General features: G+C 36.7%; 1 protein-coding gene across 2 annotated transcripts in view; it reads left to right on the plus strand.

The window, feature by feature from the left end:
* Nucleotides 1-25,124, plus strand: part of EML5 (EMAP like 5) — a 182,843-nt gene that overhangs the window by 91,291 nt on the left and 66,428 nt on the right. For both annotated transcript variants that reach the window (XM_078151443.1, XM_078151444.1), the window contains exons 18-21: nucleotides 305-507; nucleotides 13,270-13,381; nucleotides 20,471-20,598; nucleotides 23,226-23,367. In XM_078151443.1, the coding sequence (XP_078007569.1) occupies nucleotides 305-507; nucleotides 13,270-13,381; nucleotides 20,471-20,598; nucleotides 23,226-23,367 (585 nt within the window). The remainder of the gene's footprint in view (nucleotides 1-304; nucleotides 508-13,269; nucleotides 13,382-20,470; nucleotides 20,599-23,225; nucleotides 23,368-25,124) is intronic.

Here is a 25,124-nt window from a genome sequence, read left to right on the forward strand (position 1 = left end):
TATAACCCCTTTTATCCCCAGCTTGTGTATCTAATATTTGTGTGACAGTGGACAAGTCACTTCATTGTTCTGAGTGTTATTTTCTTCCTCTGTAAAATGGTGTTATAATACTTGTAATACTGCCTATAGAGGTAAAGCACTTTGTAAGTATTACATGATATAAAAATGTTAGTTGTTATCATAAATTGACTTTTTAATACTGCCTAGCATTTTTTTTTGTAGAAAGAATGAAATTACAGTGATTCCTAATTTTATAAGTTTTAAAAGTAGTACTTTAATAATATGATTTTTAATTCTAAAATAGGGGGAGGATTGATTGGGAGAAAAGGCTACATTGGTCCCCTGGGGAAAAGTGACACAATGATGTGTGCAGTGTATGGCTGGACTGAAGAGATGGCATTCTCTGGAACTTCAACAGGAGACGTGTGTATCTGGAAAGACATTTTTCTCATAAAAACTGTCAAAGCACATGATGGACCAGTATTCAGTATGCATGCTCTGGAAAAGGTAAGTGAATTGTCATTTAGAAGGATATACAATTATATGTTCCCAATAATATGTAGTGAGTGATTCTATAAATAGAGGAGCAGTGCCTTTGCACTGATATTGCCACCCAGTACTAGCAATCAGTCTGGGAACTAGAAGGTTTCTTGGCAGGATGGCCTGCCTCCCTTTTCTCAGTTCTTCACACTTTTTTGTACAATAAGCAGAATCATTATATAAAAAGACTCTCTCATGTTATAGGGTAGTATTGACACTCATTCTCATTGATAAAGCTTCATTTAAAGGAGATATCATTATTATCTTTGACAGCCAGGGGAAAAGCATATACACATATACTATATACATACATAAATATTTAAAATAACCATTATATATACCATTATAAATACTTACATTGTTATGTGTTATTATGTATGTAATCATTTTCTTCTCCCTGGTGTCCCTCTGTGTTTTATCCTACATTCCTTATCTACCTCACTATTAAACTTCTAGAAAAAAAACTTTCCACTTGACCAAATTACAAAATCTCAGAATTGGAGAGGACCTTGGGGATACACATCTGTGAGCAGGGATCCATTTTATAAGAGTCCTAATAGGTAGTTATTTAGTATTTTCTTGGGGGGCTTCTGCTGAGGGAAGCCTGCTTACTTCTTGAGGTGGATTATGCCACCTGTGAATGCCTATAGTTTGGGGGTAGGAGCTGGTTTTTTCTTCCTTAGAGCCAAAATCTGTTTCTCTCTGCAGCTTCTAGTGCTCCCAGTTCTTCCTTCTATTATCAAGTACAACAGATGTGGTTCATTTTCCATATGATGGCCCTTTCAGTATTTGAAAAACTACTGTGGCCTAGCCCATATTAGGACTTCTCTTATTCAAGCTAGTCATCCTTAGTTTCTTTATCCAAATGTTACATTGCGTATAGTCTTTGCCATCTTGAGCGTCCTTATCTGGATATTATTCCTCTTATCAGCATTTTCCTTAAATGGGACTCTCAAAATTAAACACTTCAAATAGCTGTAAACGATATTTTTTTTTTGCTTTTTTTTGGTGAGGCATTCAGGGTTAAGTGACTTGCCCAGGATCATACAGCTAGTAAGTGTCAAGTGGCTGAGGTCAGATTTGAACTCAGGCCCTCCTAACTCCAAGGCTGGAACTCTATCCACTGTGCCACCTAGCTGCCCCTGCTGTAAACAATATTAAACAACTACAGTCTGACCAGGGCCAAGCAAACCCGTTTTCCTTCTACACACTAACTTCTCAATATAACATTAGCATTTCTGGATATCAGATTACGTTGTTGATAAAAATATTTAGCTTCCTGTCCACTAAAACTCTTTATCTTTTTCACACTTTTGTCTAGCAGTGTCTACCCTTATACTTGTGAATATGTTTTTTAAACCCAAGTGTGACCACAGTTATTGCTGTTAAATCTGACCTTTCATCTTATCACATTCAGACTATCATTTTAGCTTGTCGAATTCTTTTTGGATTATGACCTCTTTTCCAGAGTCTTAGCTGTCCTTCTCAGCTTTGAATCATTTGCAAATTTGATATGGATGTCGTTTATGCCTTGAAGTGATGGTTAAAAGTTTTAAATAGTACAGACCCAAAGACAGATGTCATGTACACTCCACTAGAGATCTGTCTCTAACTTGCTATGTATATTCTTTCTAACTTCCCATGTATACACACATATGTGTGTATATACATATATACACAAATATGTATATCCATATATATCCATATATCTGTATCTATATCCATACACACACACACACACACACACACACACACACACACACACACACATACACACACACAGAGATAATATTACTGATGACATTGAGGACCTAGAAAGCATCTCGACGCGGGTAGCTAGGGTGATGAGTTTTGAGATCATGATGAGTAAGGATCACTTGAAGGAACTGAATGTCTTAGATGGGGAAAGTGCATAGTTTCTGCCTTTGAGTGTTTGAGTGTCATGGGAAGGAGATATTGGACTTATTCTGTTTGGCCACAGAAGGCAGAGCTTGGAACAAGGGGCAGAGGTTGTAGAGAGACATATTTGGGCTTAAAGCAGGGAACAGATTACTGTCAGTTAGAGCTATTGAGGAGTACAGTGCAGTGGGCTGCTTTGGGAAGGCATCTTCCTGTCATCTTCACATCATGAATTGGAGGACAGATAACTGTTGTCAAAAATGCTTTAAAAAGATTCTTTGTTTAGTGCAAGTTGAACTGGATGACATCTGAGTCTTTTTCCACCTCCTTATATTCTCCTGTGTGATTCTGTGTAATTCATATGCTTATTTTGGGGGGGTACAAATTATAACTGTCCTAGGTTCACTTTTATTTAGACTTAAAAATTATTTGTTAAGAAATGTTACCGTGGAAAATTTTCAAGCAAAAGTTTTATTAGAGGGTTATTTTCTTGGTGTTATGGAGATTGTGTAGTTCTGATAAATTATGTAGTGAAATAGTGCTATTTGAAAACTAACTCTGTAATGGCTGCAGTTGAAAATGGATCTGCTGTCAAAGTGAGGATTGAATTGGGAAAGCAGTTAAGTAATTAAAATAAATAAGATGGCTTGTAGTTTATTCTTTGTTTCAATTTCTTCTCTGATGCTTTGTTTTTTAGAATTAATTCAGAAAATTTAAGTCAACAAAAATGTGACTTTTCTCTCATTTCCCCACACACACTTTTTAAGAAAGAGAAATAAAACCACTATATAAAAATGTCTAGTTAACAAAACAAATTCTCCATTGGTCCTATCTCTTTAACAATAACAAGTTGCAATCTGTACTCACTTCTCTGACAGGCGATGGATATTATGTTTCATCAAGATTCCTCTGGAATTATGGTTGGCCACTGCCTTGATGAGAGTTCTAAAGTCTAAGTTGTTTGTCTTTACAGTGATGTTGTTATTATATACATTTTCCTCCTGTTTCTGTTCACTTCACTTTGCATCAGTTATTACAAGTCTCCCCAGGTTTCTACGATACCATCTCATTTGTCATTTCTTATGGCACAATAGTATTTTTTCACATTCATATTCTGTAATTTGATCAGCCATTCCTCAATTTAATGAGCACCTGCTTAGTTTCTTATTCTTTGCTATAAAAAAGCTGTTAATAAATGTATTTGTACATGTTAGATCCTTTTTTCTTTTGTCTCTTCCCAGAAGAAACCTAATTGTATATCCAAAGTAAAGGGTGTGCACAGGTTAATAATTTAGGGTGCATAGTTCCAAATTGCTTTCCAAAATGGCTGTACCATTTAACAGTTCCACCAGAAGTACAGTAATGTCCCTGTTTTCCCAAAGCCCATCTAGCATTTTTCATTTTGCTTTTTTTTTGTCAACTTTGCTGATCTGGCCTTCTAACTTCCTTGGATTCCTTTATGTCTCAGGTAAAATCCTACTTACTATAAGAAATGTTTTGCCACCCATTAGTGCCTTCCCTTTGGTAATTACCTCTAATTTTTCTTGTATGTATTTTGTTTATTTTTGTTTTCGTGTTATCTCCCTCATTACACTGTAAGCTCCATGAGGTCAGGGGCTATTTTTTACCTTTCTTTGTATCCCCAGCATTTAGCACATTGCCTGGCATTTAGTAGGTATTTAATAAATGTTTGTTGACTGTTGTATTAATTTTCATTTCTCTAATTGTTGGTAATTTAGAGCATTTTTTCATATGCATGAATATGAAAGCTTGAATTTCTTCTTCTGAAAGGTACCTGTTCATGTCTTTCAACAATTTATTAATTGGAGAGGACAGAACCACGATGGGAGAGTAAGGCAAGAACTAGCCTGAGTTCTCCCAAATTTCCCCACAAGTACCTTTAAAATAACACCTCAAAATGAATTCTGGAGTGGCAGAACCAACAAAAGGATGGAGTGAAATAATTTTCCAACCCAAGACAATTTGGAAGGTTGACAGGAAAAGTCTGTCTCACTAAGGTGAGAGTGGACCACAGTTCAGCACAGGCATCCTGTGCAAGCCAGCAGCAGACTGCTCCCCAGCAAGCCAGCAGTGAGGCCCTGCACCTGGTTCAAGCCAGCATCAAGACCCAGTGCCCCTGAGCAAGCTAGTGCAGGCCTTGGGGGCAACTGAATCAACAGCACCAACTCCCAGTGCTCTTAGCGCACAGATAATGAGGGGGCTGAACAGTTGGTCAGAAGGAGTTTGATTACAGGGGACACTTTGCTGGCACTGGGTGCAGAATTCTTGCATTGCAGAAATGGGGATTCTGGTCAGAGACTTTGGTCACAATTTCAGGGTGAGGAGGAATACCAGCACACTAGAATATGGAGACTCAGGGGAGCAGTGATCTTAGTCATAGGCCCAGGGTGGAAAAGAGTGCTTATGGTCATGCAGAATGCAGAGCACAAGCCAGGAGAGCAATGACCATACCTCCCTTTAAATCATACCACCTTGGAAGAACCAAACACTTAGAGGTCCCTAGAACTAGCTCTGAAAACAGCAGCATGAGAAACCTGAAGCCTGGGATAGTACACCTCAGCCCAACTTTAATATAAAATTAAAAGTCAAGAAATAGGCTGGGAAAATGAGCAAACAATAAAAAATAACCTGCACATAGAAAGTTAATATGGTGACAGGGAAAATAAAAACACAAACTCAGAAGACAACAATGTCAATAAGTGGCTACAATGTGAAGCCTTTAAGAAAAATGTAATTTGGTGTCAGCCCCAATAACAACTCCTAGAATCTCAGAAAACCTATTAAAATTCAATTAAGAAAAAAATCAATTGAGAGGTAGAAGAAAAATCAGGAAAAGAAATGAGAGTGATGCAAGAGAATCATGAAAAGAAAGTGAACAGTAAAGGAATCACAAGAAAAGAGAAAAGATGTATAAAAAATCACTGAAGAAAACAACTCCCTTAAAAAGTAGAATTGAACAAGTGGAAAAGGAGATACAGAAGCTTAATGAAGAAAATAATTCCTTAAAAATTAGAATTGGGCAAGTGGAAGCTAATGAATCCACGAGACGTCAAGGAACAATAAAACAAAATCAAGAGCATGAAAAAATAGAAGAAAATGGTCAATATTTCACTGGAAAACAACTGAACATAGAAAATAGATCAAAGAGAGATAATTTGAGAAGTATTGGACTGCCTTAAAGCTATGATTAATAAAAGAGCCTATACATTGTATTTCAAGAAATTATTAAGGAAAACTGCCCTGATGTCCTAGAACCAAAAGGTAAATAGGAAATTGAAACAATCTACCAATCACCTCCTGAAAGAGATCCCAAAATGAAAACTCTGAAGAATAATAGCCAAATTTCAGAGTTTCTAGGCCAAGGAGAAAATACTGCAAGCAGCAAAAAAGAAACAGTTTGAATATCATGGAGCCACAGTCAGCATTACACAGGATTTAGTAGCTTCTATGTTAAAGGATCAGAGAGCTTGGAATATGATATTCTGGAAGGCAAAGGAGCTGGAATTACAGCCAAGAATTACCTACCTGGCAAAATTGAGTATAATCTTTAAGCAGAAAAAATGGATCTTGGATCTTCAATGAAATAAAGGACTTTCAAACATTCCTAAAGAAAAGACTGGAGCTGAACAGAAAATTTGATTTTCAACTATGAGATTCAAGAGAAGCCTAAAAATATAGATAGGAAAGAGAAAACATAAAGTCAGTAAGATTAAACTGTTTGTTTACATACCTATACCGGAAGATAATACTTATAACTCTTAAGAACCTTATCACTCTTAGGGTAGTTAAAAGCAGTACATACAGGTAGAGGGCACAGGTGTCGGTTGACTATGATGGGATGATATACAAAAAACAAAATTAAGGAGTGAGGGGGACACATTGGGAGAATGGGGAAGGGAAAGGTAGAATGGGGTAAATTGTCTCACATAAAAGAGGTACAAAACAGCTGTTACAGTGGAGGGGGGAAGGTAGAGTGGGGGGGAGGCAATACTTGAACCTTATTCCCCATCAGAGTTGGCTCAAAGAGGGAATAAAAAAAACACTCAGTTTGAAATCTTTTAATTTATAGGGAAGTAGGAGGGGAAAGGGATATGAAAGGGGGGGAGACTGATAGAAGAGAGGGCAGATTGGGGAAGGCAGAAGCAAAACACTGGTGAGGAGAGAGGCAAGGTGAAAGGGAAGAAAAGGAGAGACAAGGATCAGTTGGAAAAATAGGATGGAGGGAAATACACAGTAATCATAACAGTGAATGTGAGGGGATGAATTCACCCATAAAATGGAAACTGATTAGATTTAAAAACCAGAATGCTGCACTATAGTGGGGGGCTTTTTTTTGGGGGGGGGTAAATCAAGGTTAAATGACTTGCCCAGAGAAAGAAAGATTAAAAATTAGTTGGAAACTAAATAATCTAACTCTAAAGAATGTGTGGGTCAAAGAGCAAATTATAGAAACCATCAGTAATTTCATCAAAGAGAATGACAACCATGATACAGCTTACCAAAATTTATGGGATATAGCCAAAGCAATACTTCAGGGAAAAATTATCTCTCTCTTTTTTTTTTTAGCTTTAATATAAATTTATTTATTTTTAGTTTTCAATATTCACTTCCACAAGTTTTTGAGTTCCAAATTTCTCACCCCTCCCCCCACCCCAAGATGGCATGCATTCTGAATACCCCTTCCCCTGGTCTGCCTTCTCTTCTATCTCTCCCCCCTCCCTTCTGTTATCCCCTTCCCCTTCTGTTTTCCTATAGAGCAGGATAGACTTCTGTACCCCATTTCCTGTATTTCTTATTTCCCAGTTGCATGTGAAAACATTTTTTTAAAAATATGTGTTTTTAAAACTTTGAGTTCCAAATTTTCTCCCTTCCTCCCTCCCCACCCACCCTCATTGAAAAGGCAAGCAACTCAATATAGGTTGTACATGTGCAGTTATGCGAAACACTTCCTTAGTAGACATGTTGTGAAAAACTAACTCTATTTCCCTTAATCCTATCCTGCCCTCCCATTTATTCTATTCTTTCTTTTGACCCTGTCCCTCCTCAGAAGTATTTGCTTCTGATTACCCTCTTTCCCAATCTGCCCACCTGTCTATCACCCCCCTGCTCTCTTGTCCCCTTCTCCCCCTATTTTCCTGTAGGGTAAGACAGATTTCCATACCCAATTGAATGTGTATGTTATTCTCTCCTTAAGCCAAATCCTATGAGAATAAGATTCCCTCATTCCCTCTCACCTTCCCCTGTTTCCCCTCCACTGTGAGACTTTTCTTTTCTGTTTTTTTTTGTGAGATAATTTACCCCATTCTACCTCTCCCTTTCTTCTCTGAGTATCATCCTCTCTCATCCCTTCATTTTATTTTCCAGATATGACCCCTTAATCTTCAACTCACCCTGTGCCCTCTATCTATCTATATTTACATACATACAATTTTTTTCCTTCAACTACCCTAATACTGACAAAGTTCTCATGAGTTACAAATATCATCTTTCCATGCAGGAATGTAAACAGTTCAATCTTAATAAGTCTCTTATGATTTCTCTTTCCTGTTTACCTCTTCATGTTCCACTGGAGTCCTGTATTTGAAAGTCAAATTTTCTGTTTAGCTCTGGTCTTTTCATCAGGAATGCTTGAAAGTCCTCTATTTCACTGAATGACCATTTTTTCCCCTGAAAGATTATACTCAGTTTTGCTGGGTAGGTGATTCTTGGTTGTAATCCCATCTCCTTTGCCCTCCAGAATATTATATTCCATGCCCTGCAGTCCTTTAATGTAGAAGCTGCTAAATCTTGTGTTATCCTGATTGTGTTTCCACAGTACTTGAATTGTTTCCTTCTGGCAGCTTGTAATATTTTCTCCTTGACCTGGGAACTCTGGAATTTGGCTACAATATTCCTAGGAGTTTTCCTTTGGGGATCTCTTTCAGGAGGAGATCTGTGGATTCTTTCCATTTCTATTTTGCCCTCTGGTTCTACTATATCAGGGCAGTTTTCCTTGATAATTTCTTGAAAGATGATGTCTAGGCTCTTTTTTTGATCATGGCTTTCAGATAGTCCAATAATTTTTAAATTCTCTCTCCTGGATCTATTTTCCAGGTCAGTTGTTTTTCCAATGAGATATTTCACATTGTTTTCTAATTTTTCATTCTTTTGGATTTGTTTTACGGTGTCTTGATTTCTCATAAAGTCACTGTCTTCCAATTGCTCTATTCTAATTTTTAAGGAAGTATTTTCTTCAGTAATCTTTTGGACTTCCTTTTCCATTTGGCCAATTTTGCTTTTTAGGGCATTTTTCTCCTCATTGGCTTTTTGGACCTCTTTTGCCATTTGGGTTAGGCTGTTTTTTAAGGTGTTATTTTCTTCAGTATTTTTTTGGGTCTCCTTTAGCAAGCTGTTGACTTGTTTTTCTTGCATCACTCTCATTTCTCTTCACAGTTTTTCCTCTACTTCCCTTACTTGCTTCTCAAAATCTCTTCTGAGCTCTTCCAAGGCCTGGGACTCATTCATATTTTTCTTGGAGGCTTTGGATGTAGGAGCTTTGATTTTGTTGTCTTCTTCTGGTTGTATATTTTGATCTTCTTTTTCACCAAAGTAAGATAATATAGTCTGACTCTTTTTGCAAGGTTTGCTCATGATCCCAGCCAATTATTTGAGTTTTAAACTCTTTGTTAAGGTAAGAGTCTGCTTCCATTGTGGAGAGTGTACTGTCCCAAGCTTCAGGGGTTTGTGTAGCTGTTTTCAGAGCTACTTCTAGGGACCTGTAAATTTTCAGTTCTTGCAAGGTGGTATGATAAGGTGTGAGGTGTTTACTCCTTTCCTGGCCTGTGACCACAAGTATTTCTTTCTGTCCCATAACTGTGAGGAGGGGTTCGTCTCCACAGCCACTACAAGCTCCACCACGCCAGCGCTCCTCCTCACTCCAGCACTGCCGCCCAGAACGGTGGCCCAGAGCCACACGGGCAAAGCAAGAGATTCCTGCCTCAGGCAAAGAGATCCCTGCAGTCCCTCTCTGATCAGCCACTGGATTCCCCCTCAGTCTGTGGGCCGGAAGCAGCTGCCCCCCGCCCAGGGCCAGGCTCTTGGGGAATGAGCTGAGAGCACGCCTTCCTCTCTGACCACAGACAGAAACAGATTTTTCCCACTGACCTTCTAAGTTTTCTTTGGCATTGGTGGATTGAAGTCTGGAAACCTCCACAGCTGCCCACGATTCAGTCCTCTAAGGCCTGCTCCAGGTTTGCTGCGGCCTGCGTGCCCACGCTGCGCTGCGCTCCCAGCCCCGGCACGATACACCTTTCTGATCAATCATCCAGGTTGTCTTGGGCTGGAAATTTGTTTCACTCTGTCTTTTTGTGGGTTCTGCTGCTTCAGAATTTGTTTAGAGCCATTTTTAATGAGTATTTGAAGGGGTTTGGGGGAGAGCTCAAGCAAGTCACTGCTTTCACTCTGCCATCTTGGCTCCGCCCCCGAAAAATTATATCTCTAAATGCTAAATCTCTGTATATCTCTAAATCTCATCAGTGAAACATAGAAAGACCAGATCAATGAATTGGGCATGCAGTTAAAAAAAACTAGAAAAAGAACAAATTAAAAGTACTCAGTTAAATACCAAATTTGGAAATCCTGAAGATCAAAGGAGAGATGAATAAAATTGAAAATAAGAAAACTGTTCAACCAATAAATGAAAAATTAGGAGCTGGTTTTATGAATAAATCAATAAAATAGATAAACTCTTGGTTAATTTAAAAAGGAATGAAATCAAATTACCAAATTACCAATATCAAGAATAAAAAGGATGAATTCACCACCAATGAAGAATAAATTAGAGCAATTATTAGGAGCTGTTTTGCCCAATTGTATGCCACAAAATATACCAATCTAAGCAAAATGGATGAATGTTTATAAAAATATAAATTGCCCAGATTAGCAGAAGAGGGAATAGAATACTTAAATAACCCCACCTTAGGAAAAGAAAGTGAACAAACCATCAAGGGCAAGATAGATTCATAAGTGAATTTTGCCAAACATTTAAAGAACATTCAGTTCCAATACTATATAAAGCATCTGAAAAAAATAGGCAAAGGAGGAGTCCTACCAAATTCCTTTTATGACATAGACGTGGTGCTGATGCCTAAAACAGGAAGAGCCAAAATAAAGAAAGAAAACTACAGACCAATTTACCTAATGAATATTGATGCAAAAATTGTAAGTATGATACTCTCAATGAGATTAATAAGTGACCATGGTAATCTAGTATAAACCTGAAGATCAGAGCTTTTTGGACAAGAACTCAACATTTGAAAAAACTGCTTGGAAAACTGGAAAATAGTTTGGCAGAAAGTAGTTATAGACCCACATCTCACACTGTATATTAAGATATGGTCAAAATGGGTACATGATTTAAATATAAAATTGGTACTGTGGGCAAATTAGGGAAGCATGGAATAGCTTACCTGTGATGTCTGTGGACAAGGAAGGAATTTATAACCAAACGTGAGATAGAGAGCATTATAATATATAAATCGACAATTTTGATTATATTAAACTAAAAAGGTTTTGCACAAACAAAACCAATGCAACCAAGATTAGAAGGAAAGAAGAAAGCTGGGAAACAATTTTTACAGCAAGTGTCTCTGATTCCTCAAATATATAGAGAACTGCGTCAGATTTATAAGAATACAAGTTATTCCCCAGTTGATAAATGGTTGAAGGATACAAACAGGCAGTTTTCAGATAAAGAAGTCAAAGCTATCTGTAGTCATGAAAAAATGCTCTAAATCACTTTTGATTAGAGAAATGTGAATTAAAACATCTCTGAGGTACTACCTCATACCTATCAGATTTGCTAATATGATGGAAAATGAAAATGATAGATGTTGGAGGGAATGTGGGAAAACTGGGACACTAATGCATTATTGTTGGTGAAGTTGTGAACTGACTCAACCATTCTGGAGAGCAGTTTGGAGCTATGCCCAACGGGCTGTAAAACTGTGTCTATCCTTTGACCCAGCAATATGACTACTAGGTCTGTATCCCAAAGAGATTTTTTTTAAAAAGAAAGGGAAGGGACCTATTAAAACAAAAATATTTATAGCAGCTCTTTTTGTGGTGGCAAAGAAGTGGAAATTGCTTCTCCTCTATTTTTAGTCACACTGGTTTTGTTTGTACAAAAACTTTTTAATTATAAGTAATCAGAACCATCTGTTTTACCTCCTGTCATCTTCTTCATTTCTTATTTGTCATGAATTTTTTCTCATTCTTCTGATTTGTTTAATACGTCACCCTTTATGTCTAATTCATATACCATTTGGAGCTTATTTTGGTATGTGATGTGAGGGAGATGTTTGTGTATCACTAGGCTGCTGTGCTCGTTTGTTTCTGTATATTGTTCTCAATCTGTTCCCCTGATAAACCAATGTCTGTATTTCTTGTGTAGTGCCATATTGTTTTGATGATTACTGCTAGGTCTCCTTTTATCACTTGAGGTTCTAGACCTTTTATTCTTCTAAATGAATTTCGTTGGTGTTTGTTTGTTTTTAGCTATAAGTAATGAAGTAATTTTTTGATAGTTTGTTATAACACTGAATAAGTAAATTAATTTAAATAGTATTATTGTTTTATTGTATTGGCTTACCTTGAGTAATCAATATTTCTTCAGTTATTTAGACCTTGCTTTATTTGTGTAAAGTATGTTTTGTCATAGTGTTCATGTATTTTCTATGTGTGTCTTGGCAAGTAGACTCCCAAGTAGTTATTTTAAATTTGATTCTTTTATCTTGCTTTCCTGCTTATTAAAGAGGAAAAGATGATGGTTGGACTTCTTGTATTGATTAAACTTCACTTCCAGACCTTGTCAGAGTTTAATTTTCATAAGTCCTTGATAGCTAAAAGATCCCTGAATCTCTCAGGAAGTAAAATCTTTTGCAGAATATGTTTATGAAAGATGGGAGGAAAATGGGCCTCTAACGAATATAATTTAGGTAATTATCTCATATCTTATTCTTATGCCTCATTATGTGTGGAGTTTTTGAAGGCTGTGTCATTGAAACAAAACTTCTGGTAGATTCTACCAAACTTCAAATAAAGTTTTGGAAATAGATTGCATATTTGATATGTGAGAAAGTAGCCTAAGGTCAAAGAGGTTTGTCACTTGGCATAAGGTGATGAATTTTTCAGCCACAGAAGCTCCTAAGGTACTGAAGGTGTGTGATTATCTGCATTGGTGGAGGGAGGGAGAGCCAGTCAAAGAAAATAGTGGGTCTTTGGAGTACATGCTTTATGTCATTTATCTCATATTCAACATTATAGAACCCTGCTGCTGCTGGATTGGTAAACTGTGCTTTCTGTTTGACGCATAAGTGGCAGTAGCATCTCTTATCCACCATGGAACGTTGGCTTCCTCTGCTTTTTTATAACAACGTATTACATTTTTATTTCTACACTATTACTTACATGGTTTTCACATTATATGTTTGAGGGTAAGAGTGAAGAATGGAAATTATAGGAATTATTCAGAAAAGGCAGATTAATCAGACAGGACTAGTAGAATGTCAAAGGTGGGGTGGGAGGGATAAGGAATTAAAGATTGAAAACTAGTCCATGTTTATGCATTTCTGAGATTCATAAACTGCTTATAAAACTAATTTGTTCAATAATATTAAGCCCATGTGCAAGATACTGTGCTAGGTCCCAGGATAAATGAGAAATGAGATAAATTATTGCTCTTAGGGAGGATACAGTCTAATAAAGGAGATAAGAATTGTACATACATTTGCTTTCAAAACTCATGCAGCTTGTACATTTTGATTTTTACAGGGCTTTATAACTGGAGGAAAGGATGGAGTAGTGGCTCTCTGGGATGATTCCTTTGAAAGGTGCCTCAAAACCTATGCCATCAAAAGAGCTTCTTTAGCTCCAGGATCTAAAGGTGATCTAAATTTAGTGTACTTACTAGATATTAATGCCTTATCTTGTTTTCCTCCTTGGTATTTTTTGTCTTTAAAAGAGACAGAATGTAGAGGTTCTACGTTCGTGATGGTCTTATATTAAAATGTTCCATATAGTTATTTTAAGAATAATATGTCAATTCATTGTTTTAATTTAGCACATCACTACAGAAGTTAATTAAAAATTTTTTTCTATTTTTTTAAGGAGCAGTAGTCACTTGAACACATCCATCACATAGTAGCTTTTTCTTGTCTGCTTGACATCTCAGTATGGCTCTAGTCTTCCACAAAATATAGATAAAAATAAACAAACTTTAAATATAGAACCACAGAATTTCAGTTTTAAAGACCCAAAATGTAGTGAAACCCAGAACATCTTGAAAAAAATCCACTCCACTTTTATATAACTGATTGTTAGGAAGATTTTTGGGACGCCAGACCAAAATTTGCCTTTTTACGACTTCTACCAATTCTTCTGCTTCAGGCCAAGCAGACTGAGTCTAATCCATCTTCCAAAAGACCACTTTTCAGATGTGAAGACAGACATCATTTTCCCTCTTCCATTTTCTTTTATTGAGACTAAATACCTGCATTTCCTTCCAGATCCTTGTATGGCTTAGACTCAAGGCTTTTCTCTATTATGGTTGCCCTATTCTCTAGCTTATCATTGCCGTTCCTAAATTGTCAACTGTAATAATGAATATTTTATTCCACATGTGGTTTGATCAGGGCAGAATATAGAGAGATTTTCACCTATTTGATTCTGAAAGTTATGAGTCTATTAATGAAAATTAATATTACATCAGCTTTTAGGTTGCCATATTATTCTGTTAACTCATATTGCATTTGCAGTCCACTAACCCCTTCCTCCATGTACGCATATCTTCTTCAAATTACTTTTTAACTGACTTCTAATTGAAAAGATTTTTTTTTTAACTCTAGTAGGATTTTTCATTCATCCCTCTTAAATTTCATCTAATTTGATATATCCCAGTGCTGTAACCCATCAAGCTCTTTTTCGATCTTGACCATCATTCACAATATTAGCTAGCTCTCCCAGCTTTGCGCCATCTGCATATTTGATAAAGATGTCATCTATGCCTTTACCCAAGTAATGAATAGAAAATATTAAATAGCTTAGGACCAAGTACAAACGGCTGGGGTTCCAAAGTCATCATATTGTCTTATCGCTTAGCCCACATCTTTCTGTCTTGTCTACAAAAATAGCTTAATTATAAATGCCATCCTAAAATCTGTGTGAATGATACCTTCAGCATTCCTCTTATTTACCAGTTTAGTAATGTAAAAAAGGAAATAGCGTACTTTGGCATGACCTGTTGTTGCTGAAACCATCTGATCATTATCACTTCCTTTTCCCTCTGTTCAGTAACCATTTTGCCAGGAATTGAAGTTAAACTCACTCTGGCCTGTTGTTTATAGATATCCCTTTCTAGAAAATCAGGGTAATGCTTATTCCTTCCCAGTACTGCATTACATCTGCTTTCCTCCATAGTCTTTTAAAGATCATTTGCAATCACTTAGTCTAATGTTCTGTTTTTTTCAGTATCAGAGAAGATGGTTCAACTCAGTCAGATGACTTGAATTCATCTCTTTTACTATTTAATTTTTATTTGGTATCTTTTGTGTGTTAGCCATTTTTTGTTCGGCTGAAAGGATATTCCCTTTGCAGAAGGAAAAAACCAGAAGCAGAATAAAAATTTAACATCTTTGTCTTTTTTTGTTTCTATATATTGTATTTTATTTTTATTTTTCCTCAGTTACATGTAAAAACAATTTTTAACATTCATTTTTAAAACTTTGAGTTCCAAATTCTCTCCCTTCCTCCCTCTCCAGGCCCACCTCATTGAGAAGGCCAGTAGTTTGAGAACATCTTTGTCTTATCTCTTTTCTCAGTCATCTTTATCTCATCCTATCAGTCAGGCATTCAGTAATGCCTACTGTGTTCCAGGCGCTGAAAAGGCAAAGACAAAGATCCCTCAAGAATCTTACTTTCTGAGACAACATGTACATATATTAGTATATATTAAATATATATATATATATATATATATAAAGCACTTTTATATGATTCATATAAAGCAGTTAAAAATGTTACCTTGAAGGGAAAGACATTTGCAGCTAGAGGCATAGCAAAGGTCTAATGCAGCAGGTAGTACTTGAGCTGAGTCTTCAAAGAAACCAGGGATTCCAAGAGGTGTAAGGAAAGAGGGGGCAGCAGGCACAAACGCAAAAATGAGAGATGGAATGTCATATATGAAGAATAACAGACTGTGTCTTAGAGTGCATTGAAGGGAGTAATGTGTGAGAAGGCTAGAAATATAGTATAGAATAGAACCAGTTTGTGGAGAACTTTCAAGGCCAAACAAAGAAGTTTATATTTGATCTTAGAGATAATAGGGAGCCACCAGAGTTTACTGAATATGTGTGTATTAGGGGGAGGTGGGTGTTGCATGTTTAAACCTGTACTTTAAAAAAAATCAGGGGGCAGCTAGGTGGCACAGTGGGTAGCGCACCGGCCCTGGATTCAGGAGGACCTGAGTTCAAATCTGGTCTCAGACCAGACACTTGATACTTACTAGCTGTGTGACCCTGGGCAAGTCACTTAACCGCCAATTACCTAAAAAAAAAAAATCATTTTGGCAGCTATGTGGGAGATGGTTTGGAATGGCGAGAGACTTGAAGCAGGGAGGCCAATTGGGAGTTTCCTACGGTAGTTCAGATGAGAGGTGATCAGCTTCTGAAGTAGAGTAGTGACTATGCCATTGGAGAGAACAGGGTCTAGATGAGAGATGTTGCAAGATAAAAATGAAATGATATGATTGGATACATGCAGTAAGTGAGAGTAAGGAATGACTGAGGACATAATTGAGTTTGAGATGTCTACAGGGTATTGTCATTTTGAAATGTCTAGTAGACAGTGATGGGAAGACTGGACCTCAGGAGAGAAATTAGGGCTGTGTATAGATTTCTGGGGGTTATTTACAGGGAGATGATGATTGAACCCATGCCAGTCTTATCTTTTCTTTACTACTCCTCTTTCTTTTAATATAGCTTTTAAAAAAAACTCTTTTTGTTTACCCCTGTAACTCATTGAATTGTAGCACTCCTTATAGTATTGTGCCACACTTGTTTTTATCCTCTCTTGCTTCTGTTCATGTATTTTAAAATCAAAGTGAGTTGTTGAGTTCTCTATGCAGCTACTTCAGTCTTTTCAAATAACTCCCATTTTTTTTCCTAATCAGAATTACTTCTTTTTGTGTCATTAGAATTTCATTCTTGAGATTTTCCATCTCTCTTGAGCTGACTTTCCTCTGTAGAATTTTAGCTTGTGGTAGATACATGTCGAAATCTGCATTCCCAGAATCTTTGGTGCATTTTAGACTATGCCCAGCTTTCCTTTTGTACTTTGTTAAAAAGTCCCATTATTTCCACTCTGTCAAGCAGTTCTTCCCTTTTAGTGAGAATCAGACATGGAATAGAATTCTCCCCTTGTTCTTTCAACTAGTTTTTGAAAGATTGAATTTTGTTTAAGGCAGGTTAGCAAGTTATTCCCTGTTCTGCTTTTAACAGAGAGTGAGCTGCTGAAGGTGTCTAATTAATTGAAAAAAATCCATCACTGTTATTTCAAGCCTCTGTAATCAGATTTGTTCTTTTTCTTAAATTGCTCATTTCTTTTCCCTTTCTGTTCAGGTGGTCTGACAGATTCTTTCCACTGATCTTCAAACAAATGTTTTCCACTATGCTGTCTTCTGATTTTTCAAAAAATTCTTCAAATTAGTGTACCTTCTAAAGGAATCCAATGCCCCTCCACCCCTTTACCTTTTTGCTGTTTTTGAACAAGACATACCCATCCAGAGCCATATTAAACTTGTTCTTTCCTAAAACTCCAAAGTTTTTTTTTATATTAACTATTTTTCCCAGTCTTGGACTGGACCACTGATTATATGTATGGGATGACAGAGAATTAAAGTTGACCTTCAAGTCTTAGTAACTTGGAAAGGTATAGTGCTGACAGGAGGTAGGGAACTTAGTAAGGAGAGCAAAGGAATGACATGGAATATGATAATTCAGTTTTTGAACATGTGGTCTGAGGTGCAAATGGAATATCCAGGTGGTAATATATAGGAAAAAATAGAAATATAAAACTGGAATTCTGGAGAGAAATCAGGGCTAAAAATACAGATGTGGAGGGTCTTTTCAAGAGACTAAAGCCTTGGGAATGGATGAGATTATAAAATCTCTTAAAGTTAGAAGGGATTTCAAATGTCATCTGGACCAGAGATGTGAAACTTACTGCCCAGGCAGCATCAGTATGCCACTGCAGGCACCCCTGATCTAGACCAAGCCCTGCCTAAAGCATGAAACTTTTTAATAACATGAAGTAGTTATCTTCCATTTTTACCAAGAAGAGAGTTTGGAGAGGGAAGCTTCATACGACCAAGGACAGAGCCTTGAAAATTGCACCAGTTGGGGCAGCTAAGTGGCACAGTGGATGGAGTTCCAGCCTTGGAGTCAGGACCTGAGTTCAAATTTGGCCTCAGACACTTGACACTTACTAGCAGTGTGAGCCTGGGCAAGTCACTTAACCCCAACTGCCTCACCAAAAAGAAAAAAAAAAGAAAAAGATAATATCACCAGTTTATGGGTTGGGAGTGAATGTGGAATGAGGGAAGGAGACAAAGAAAAAAATTGTCAGAGAGGTAGGAGGAGAAACTATTAGTGTTCAGTATGCCTGAAAAGCCAAGTGAGGGGTCAAGAAAGCTAAGGACTAGAAGGGGCGCTTAGGTTTTGTGATAGAGGAGTCTTTAGTGACCTTGAAGAAAGCATTTTCAGTAGAGCAGTGGAGACAGATTCCAGATTACAGATAGTTTAGAAATCATAAGATCATAACTCTAGAGCTGGAAAGGATCTTAGAGTCCATCTTTCCTAACCTTCTTATTATAGATGAGGGAACTGAGACCCAGAGTGGTTGAGTGACTTGCCCAAAGTCACAAAGCTAATTAATGACAGACGAGGGATAAATAGAAAACGTTGACACCTTCTCAAAGTTTGACAGTGAAGGGAAGGAAAAAGAATAATTTGCTCAAGAGAAGTTGTTTTTGTTTAAACAAAAGGCTTGAGCTGTGAACAAAGAGCAAACTTGTGAAGAAATTGAAAAGGCAAGAGGTGATTGAAGAAGCAAGTTCTGGAAGGAGATAGAAGAGGGATAGCATCAGTGACACAGGTGAAAGTAATAGGTGAGGAGGAAGTCATCCCGTCTTATGAGTTGAGAGTGGCAAAAGATTGGCTAGACAAAGATATTAGATTATAGGAGCTTAGGTTTTAGAGATGAAAAGGACCTTAGAGGTCTTCTAGGTCAGCCATCTGATTTTATACATTAGTATACTGAGGACCAGAGAAGTTATTTGGCATGTCCGAAGTCACACAAGTAATAAGTGGCAGAGCAAGAATTTGAACATAGGTCCTATGATTCTCTATCCAGCATATTTTCCAAAGCACCATGCTGATATTAGTAAAATAGGAAGCAAGGTTATCTGCTGAGAGAAAAGAAATGGAGTGGTGGTTTTGTATGAAGAAACTGTAAGGTAACTTAGGACAAAAGATGTGGTAAATGTGATAGTGAAAGGATTGATAAAAGAATCACAGTACAGTAGTGAAGGCCTAGTTGAGAATAAATAGTACATATCTGGTCAACACATCTTGATGATTTTTTCTATTATAGCTGTATGCTTGAGGGTAAGAGTGAAGAATGGAAATTATAGGAATTATTCAGAGAAGGCAGATTAGTCAGACAGGACTAGTAGAAGGTCAAAGGTGAGGTGGGAGGGATAAGGAATTAAAGATTGAAGACTAGTCCATAAATTCATTCAGTAGCTGACAATTGGTCAAGCCTGAGTATGGAATAATGTGAAATAAGAGCAGAGGTGACAGTGAAGAATAGGTTAAGACAAATGAAATAGAAGCAGTAAAATAACAAATGATTATGATAAGAGAGGAAATTTAAGGGTTTGATGTCTTGGACCAGTCATGTAGCAAGAATGAGGAATAACAAATGGTTAGCCTTTGTACTTTATTGGTAACCTGTACTCATATAATGTAAAGAAACCTAATGGAAAGTGCACATCACTTTCCTACCCTGGGGTAAGAATAGGGTAGGATTTACAGAAGGATATGAACAGTAGTTGTGATGGAAAGTTTTGGATCAGTTGCAGTCTGCTCCATTGGAAGGAGTACTCACATGATTGAGGAATTTCTGATCTCAAACAGATCTTGAATTATGGAGCAGTTTTGAGTGATAGTGAGGTCTTATATTGGACCATGTTGATGGCTAGCTGAAATAGACTAGATGTACAGAACCGGTAGGAATTGTGAAGTCAAGGAACTCTGACAACAGTGTTAGCATAGTAATATTTGATGGAAAACCCAGAACTACTGAATCAGTCTGGGTCATTAAGATATGTAAAGACAGACCTAGAGTTCAACAGATGAAAGCCAAGACTTATAAGAGAGTATAATAATCGAAATATAGGAACTTCAGAGGAGAGGTTGTTGAATAATTGTATTAGGGCAACAAGCTGGCCATGGGAATGGGTAAGCAAGTGAAGGTAGACTTCTTTCCTTCAGACCCATGAGTTCAGGATGGAGTGATAGAAACACTGTCCAGCACAGTAGAAGAGGTAGAGAAAGATGAAGCCTGGTATTGGGGTAGAATTGGGGTGAGTGGAGATGAGCGAAGCTACTCTTGTGAAACTGGCAGAGGATGTTTTATGCCACATTATCAGAAAGAAAAATTATAATAAAGATAGAAAACCCTGTATAAGTAAAGGTAAAAAAAGGTCCATTTTAATTAAGATAGTAGAGCTTCATTCTTAGATTAGTTTTTATTGAATGAAGAGAGGGGAAATATAGCCAGTTTGTTGGAACTTTTAAGATGGAAGAGAAGACTGCCTCATCATCTGAGGTTGTCATGGTCAAATAGCATAATTGAAAGTATTTTGTATTTTTTTAAAGTAACATATTACTTAGAATTCTTCCATTTTACATTTCAGGTCTTCTTTTAGAAGACAACCCCTCTATACGTGCCATATCATTAGGACATGGTCATATCTTAGTAGGCACGAAGAATGGCGAAATACTGGAGGTAGATAAAAGTGGACCAATTACTCTGCTGGTTCAGGTAATTTTAAATTTTAATATACTTTTTCATATTATTCCTTTGAATGGTAATTTGATTTATTAGAGGCTCTGCTATATAGGATGCTGAGAAAATGGCCTAGGAATTGAAAATTGCCATTACTGAAACATAGAAATGCTTATTTGTCTGTACTAATGTATATAGATTATACAGTAACCAAATGAGTTGATACAAATGATATACTTTGCCAAGTAAACGAGTTGCTGATAATTTTATTGAAGTATTTCTGATCACCAGAGAAAAAAGAAATTTGGTTTTAAAAAAAGGTATTCAGTTTATATTTATATTTCATGTGTTTTATTTGATTTATCCATATTTTTGAACCTGACTATATTTTCTGGAACTCTTAACTGATTATAACCTTTTCTTTCACTATTTATAAAAATAGATTGCTAAAACCCTGTTAATACAAACTTAAACTATTGTTCAAACTTAAAATTAAGGAATATAAGTTTTCAAGATATATTTAACATAAGAAAATATGGAAAGTCATAAATGAAGAAAAAAATCTTACTACCCATTTAGGAAATTTTTTTTTATACAAGCCTTCTGTATGCTGTAGAACTCTGGTGTCCCCTTTTTTCCTCCTTAAAATGTGGTCATGTTTCTTAACACAAACTTAGTTTTTTTCTTCCTTAATTTTTATTATTGGTAATAATCATGATAGCTTACATGTATCTAGTGATTTGTGATTGAAAAGCACCTACATGATTACATTTGATCCTCCTAGTAATTCTCTGAAGTGCATAATACAGATATTAGCATCCTCATGTTAATGATGGAGACTCTTGGGCCTAGAGAAGTAAAAGTGATTTATCCACAGTCATATGAGTTTGTCTTGGAATTGAAACTTGAACCCAGGTCTTTTGATACCCAGTTGAATATTATTTCCACTTTAATATTCTGTTCCCTTGCTTGTGGGAACTTTACATATTTTCTGGCTAATTTAGTTATTTTAATGGTACCCATATTGTCCTGTCATACCAAGGAGTTTTTTTAAGTAATAAAATATTACATATTTAAAGACTGAGATCATTATGAATATGATTGACATTATTGTATTTCAAAGTAAAGATAATTTATATTCCTTGTGCTCAGATAACTTGTGACCAATTAGAAATATGAGATACTAATGACTGCTGTAATAGCATGGGCATGTTACACAGTACAATAAAAAAAATAATTAGCATTTTTATAGCACTTTAACGTGTGCAAAGCTCTTTACAAATACTGTCTCACTTGATCTTTACAACAATCCTGTGAAGTAGGATCCTCCCGCATTTTACAAATGGGGCTAAGAGAGATTATGTGATTTGCTCAGGATCACACAGCTACTGAGGGAGGCAGGGTTTGAATTCAGGTCTTGCTGACTCCTATGTGCATACTATCCATTATATCACTTTATGCAGTTTAATTCATAAGTACTATTTTCTGTACAAGGACGTACAATATCACTACGGAAAGTGCAGGATTCTTTAAGGGTACACTAGATCTTAACTGTGTATTACAAGTAAGGGTATTACTTCTAATAATGTGCTCAACCCTGTAATATGCATTTAAATGCTGAAGTATTACAAAGTGTCCAGTGAAGGACTGTATATTTAAAAATGTCCAAATTTCTTCAGAAACAGAGCACTGTCTTAGCCAAATTAGGAGATGGGCATCTCCAGACTGGCCTGCAAGTGAAGCATTATTTTATTAGTTGCGATTCGTCAAGATTAACTATTATAACTATTAAGGAGGGCTTACAGTCTACAGTGGTGGAAAAACTCTGTGTGTGTGTGTGTGTGTGTGTGTGTGTGTATTTATATATATGTATATAAATATATATATATATATAGCAATCCCATATATTTTGAAGTCTTAAAGCGTTACAGTTTAAAGCTTGAAATGTCAAATTACACTTGCATGTTGCTCCTTTTATTTGGAACTAGAAAAACCTAAGGAATATATATTCCCATTCTTGAAAGTTAACATTTTTCTCAAATGCATATGCTGTGCCTTTTCAGAAAAGGATAGGATAAAAAGCTTTAATGCTAGCAGGAAAGATTTAAGTCACATTAGGAAGAGTTTTCACTGTTTTCCAACAATATTATAATTATCTGATAATTTCAAGTATCACTAAACTTCCCAGCATTATCTACAATGTATGTACTTTGGCCAAGGGGCCAAAGTACTACATTTAGCAGGTTCATACTCTCAGAGATAACTATAACTCTTTCCCAGAACTTTCATGGAAACACCTAAAAGATTCTGGAAGTGTGAGGTGAGACAAGATAGCTGAACTTTTTGGCAGCTGTTCCAGAGTCTGCTTCTTACATCTAGTCACTAAAAGTGTTTATGGAATGTAAATTAGCTTTAATGTGAATTTAAGTGATTTATCCTAATTGAGAGGAGAGAGAGAGAGATACACATACTGCAAAATAATTCTTATTTGTTTTGATTATATTATTTTCTTTAATTATTGGTGTAAGTAGGTACAAGTAATTGTAAATTAAATGTAGTTTATTTTATGTATGGAGATGTGTTTCCATTATATTTTTGGTCATTAAATATGTAAGCTAAATTACAGTTTAAAGAATTAGAATTAATTTTTCTGTTCTGTATAGGGACACATGGAAGGAGATGTATGGGGTTTAGCTACCCATCCTCATTTACCTATTTGTGCAACTGTAAGTGATGATAAGACCTTAAGAATATGGGATCTGTCTCCTAGCCATTGTATGTTAGCTGTCCGGAAACTGAAGAAGGGTAAGAGATTTGCTACTTTAATCACAATCACAATCTCAAAGTGGTAAAAGGCCTCAGAGGCTATCTAGTTGAAACTGTACCTGACTAAAAATCTCCCTTACCACAAGATCCAACAACCAGCTTTTCCGTGAACACCTCAGGTGACAGACAATCCACTGCTTCACAAGGCATCCTGTTCCACTTTGTGTATACGTCTATTGTTAGGAAGATTTTCTTTATAACAAGCTAAAATCTGCCTCTCCACAACTTGTACTCATGTCTCCTAACGGTTGTACTTTAGGGATAAGTAGCATCCTCTGGACACTCTCCGTCAGTGTCCTTCCTAAAAGTGAACACAAATATCTTAAAAGAATATTATGAGAGTGTTACTTCTCGTCTTCTGAAAACTGATTCTTTTAGTATATGGTAGTAGATGATTGCTTCTGCTTTGTTGTCTGCCATATGTCACCGTTGATTCATATTGAGCTTGCAGTTCACTAAATCACTAGAGCCCTGAATCCTTTTCAGATGAACTAGTTTTTAGCCATCCCTCTTCCATCTTGTACTTGTGACGGGTTGTTTTTTTTTAAACTCATGTAAGACTTAACATTTTTCTCTGTTAAATGTTATCTCTTTAGATTATCAGCTCAGTGTTCTATCTTGTCAACATCTTTTTGGATCCTGATATCTAATCCAGTGTTAAGTTATTTCTCTCAGTTTTGTGTTATCTACAGATTTTATGAGCGTGCCATCTTTTCACTTTATCCAAGTCATCAATAAAATTGTTCAACAACACAGGGTCAGTGTAGACTGCTATTTAGGTACTGTAATAAAAAGTTTAGTGCAAATTGATTTCTACTTGTTAATAACTGCTCTTGAGATCTGGTCATTCATCCATTTCCAAAACCAGCTATCTATGCTGTCTAATCCATAGCTTTGTATGTTTTGTCCACAAGAATAGCATTAGAAACTTTGCCAGCTGCTTTGCTGAAAACCTGCAATTTTTCACAATCTACCCATCTAGCAGTTGTGAGGAAGGAAAGTAAAAGAAAGGCAGCTAGTTTGGCATGAGCTGTTCTCAGTGAAACTTTACTTTCTATGTATAATCACCACTTCTTTTTTATTGTTCACTAACCGTCCTTCTGATGGAGTGCTTGGCCCATATCTCTCCCCAGCCCAAAGACCCTATCTCTGGAAATAACTCATGAGTGGGCCCCAGTGAGGCAAACTATTTCTCCTTGTTACAAGAACGTGCTGACCTCTGTAGAATTTCCCTTATATGAATAGGATTATCTTGTACTGATTCCCATAGCTACTGTATACAATCTAGAGGTCATGCTATCATAGGATGGCTATGCCAGTAGTGAATGACACCTGCATCCATGGTACAGAGAGTGTATGTCACTACCTAATTAGCATACTTGGCATACCATTCACTGTTCTTTTGCTGTATAAGCTTTAGCATCACCCCCATTAGGTTGGGAGTTCCCTAAAGAGCTCTGCTCGCTATATAGCATTACAGTAAACTTTTTGTCACTTGACTAGAAGATTGCTGGAGTCCACAAATTCTTTCCAGACAACTCTTCCCTGAACCTCTGTATTTTGGGATCCCTGCACCACTAAAACAGCATCATTTAATGGTGCCCAACATAGGGCATGTTTGAAATCTCAAGCCTTCACCCCAGTCAAGGTAAGCCTCCCCCCTTTCCCTCGGCCTCTGAGTTGTCCCACAAGCACTAGGAAGGCTTGTCGGGACTCTTTGTTGAGCCTGCCATAGA

This window comes from Phascolarctos cinereus, unplaced genomic scaffold (genome assembly GCF_003287225.1).
Source record: "Phascolarctos cinereus isolate Bilbo 61053 unplaced genomic scaffold, phaCin_HiC Scaffold_3;HRSCAF=262, whole genome shotgun sequence".
In the NCBI taxonomy this organism is placed as follows: Eukaryota; Metazoa; Chordata; class Mammalia; order Diprotodontia; family Phascolarctidae; genus Phascolarctos; species Phascolarctos cinereus.